The following is a 1,955-nucleotide window of genomic DNA, read 5'->3' on the forward strand; positions in this document are numbered from 1 at the left end:
TTAAAGCTGTTGAGCATCCCATCATTACGTGCAGTGAGTATTACAGGCTCCTCCTCTGTGATGTTGATGTTGGTCTGTGCCTGAAGATCTTTAGGATATCCAAATCGACACTCTTGCTTGCCATTACGTGTACGTAGGCAGTAGGACTCTGAACAGCGAGTGTGTCGTTGGCACGTGGCTATTAGATCAGTCAGGTCTTCCTCTAAATCTGTTACTTCTGAGTATGGCTTGTTGCATATATGTGGATCAACTTTAGGTGGTGGAGCATCACTGACATTACTGCCATCAGGAAGGACAGCAGGATTGATGGTAGAGATTATCTTGTCAGCGTACTCAATGATCTCTTGTTTAGTTGACTCCACAAGATCAGGTGATGATGAGAGAAGGTCCTCAACATTAGGAGCATTGGGTAGCCAAGCTAGTCCATGTACATGAGGACTACCACGATGTTGCCACTCAAACCTCATCCAGTAGTCTGTGGCTTTAAGAGTATGGATATAAAAAGCATCAACAAACTTCTGGATCCTATAGTAGAAGAACCAGTCTGCTAAAGCAGGGTTATCAATAACAGCTTTCACACGAGCTTGCTTATTGTCTGGATCTTCAGGACAGATGAGGCTAGCTAACTCAGGCCACTGGTGATCAGCAGCACTGTGAGTGAAGAAGATGGTGGGCAGTCCTAGAGTGTCAATCATAGCAATGAGATGGTTCCTCTCTCTAAACCAGTACTGCCTGGTACCACGTAGACTTGCTCCATAATGAACGACTTTATTTGAAAATGATTCTCCTTCACGACCAATCATGTCACGAAGATCATCTACAGTAAGGTGAGCTTCACCAGGATGTTGTCTGATGTAAATTCGCCCAGTTTCATTAGCACGCCATCTCATCTCAGTATTGAGAGCAAAGAAACGGAACCGAGGGTGCTTAGCGAATCTCCCATCGTCATATTTCATGAGGTGAGTGAAGTAATTACCAACTGTGACTGAATTCATACGTATACCATTGAAGTCTGCAGCACCTACATGTTATAAACATAAATAAATAATTATTATAAAACGCCATTATAATCTTACCAGTAGGAAATAAAGTAGGGAATGCCATTGAGAAGTATCCCTCAGTCTGGAACTCATTGATAGGAGTTCCTCCAATGCTTGGCCACATGAGATGAGATGACTGTGGCTGTCCTAAGGATTGTACTGCTTGCTCAATGGTTTCCCTCTCAGTAGCTGGTGGTGCAGCATTAGGTACAAATGATGATGAATAGTGTTCTTCAGTACTAACGTCATCTGGTGTTACTTCTCCCTGAGACTCTGCAGGCTGAACTGTGCGAAGGTCAGTAAGATCTCCATCTTCAGGTAAACTGGCCAATGTGTTCTGATCTACACTGACTCCAATACTCCTGTAATAGATGTTATTAGCCAGCAACCATGTAAGGGCTTCTTCCACAGCTCTCCTACGGACACGAAAGTCTCTATGAGTCTGTTCCTTTTCCTTCCGAACAACCAGAATATCTACCTCAGATGGCAGTCTGGGTAATGTGGTAGCAAAACCATGTACATCTTGAGGAAAATTAATGACATGGCCACTGTAGCCATATTGTCCATGAGGTAACCTGTAAATGGACATAACAGGCATTACAGCAGATATCAGCATTTCCTCTGTTTGACTGAGGCTCTAATAATAACAAAAATAATTTAATGGTTTAATTAATGAGAAACAAACCTGCAACTGTAGTGGTACTGGTCCAGGGTCCATGTTGTTTGCACTGGAGTACCTTTTGGGAATACTCTTGTCATGAGCACATCTACTGCACTCATTGATACCATTTGGCTGAGAGGTGACTGATAGAGTTGGAAATCTTTCTAAACAGGTGTCACATTTAGCAGAAGTAAGAGATGAAAGACATTCGTGAAATTTCAACATATTAGATGCATTTTCTTCACCATCCTCTA

General features: G+C 42.6%; 1 protein-coding gene across 1 annotated transcript; it reads right to left on the reverse strand.

Annotated features, from left to right (window-relative positions):
- On the reverse strand, positions 1-1,926 carry LOC105316640 (uncharacterized). The gene is made up of 4 exons (XM_011411699.1): positions 1,726-1,926; positions 1,077-1,677; positions 45-1,021; positions 1-6 (listed from the first exon to the last, which is right to left on the reverse strand). The coding sequence occupies exons 1-4, from the start codon at positions 1,924-1,926 to the stop codon at positions 1-3; spliced, it is 1,785 nt and encodes a 594-aa protein (XP_011410001.1).
- Positions 1,927-1,955: the final 29 nt, after the last annotated feature.

The sequence above is a fragment of the Amphimedon queenslandica genome, unplaced genomic scaffold, assembly GCF_000090795.2.
Source record: "Amphimedon queenslandica unplaced genomic scaffold, v1.1 AMPQUscaffold_13506, whole genome shotgun sequence".
NCBI classification, from domain to species: Eukaryota; Metazoa; Porifera; class Demospongiae; order Haplosclerida; family Niphatidae; genus Amphimedon; species Amphimedon queenslandica.

Bases quoted from the DNA above. Each gene is read 5' to 3' on its own strand.
- LOC105316640 (XM_011411699.1), bottom strand. From the start codon at position 1,926: ATGTTGAAATTTCACGAATGTCTTTCATCTCTTACTTCTGCTAAATGT. The intron at 1,678-1,725 runs GTTTGTTTCTCA...TGTTATTATTAG, and splicing joins CAGTACCACTACAGTTGCAG to AGCCTCAGTCAAACAGAGGA. The intron at 1,022-1,076 runs GTAAGATTATAA...TATAACATGTAG, and splicing joins CCCTACTTTATTTCCTACTG to GTGCTGCAGACTTCAATGGT.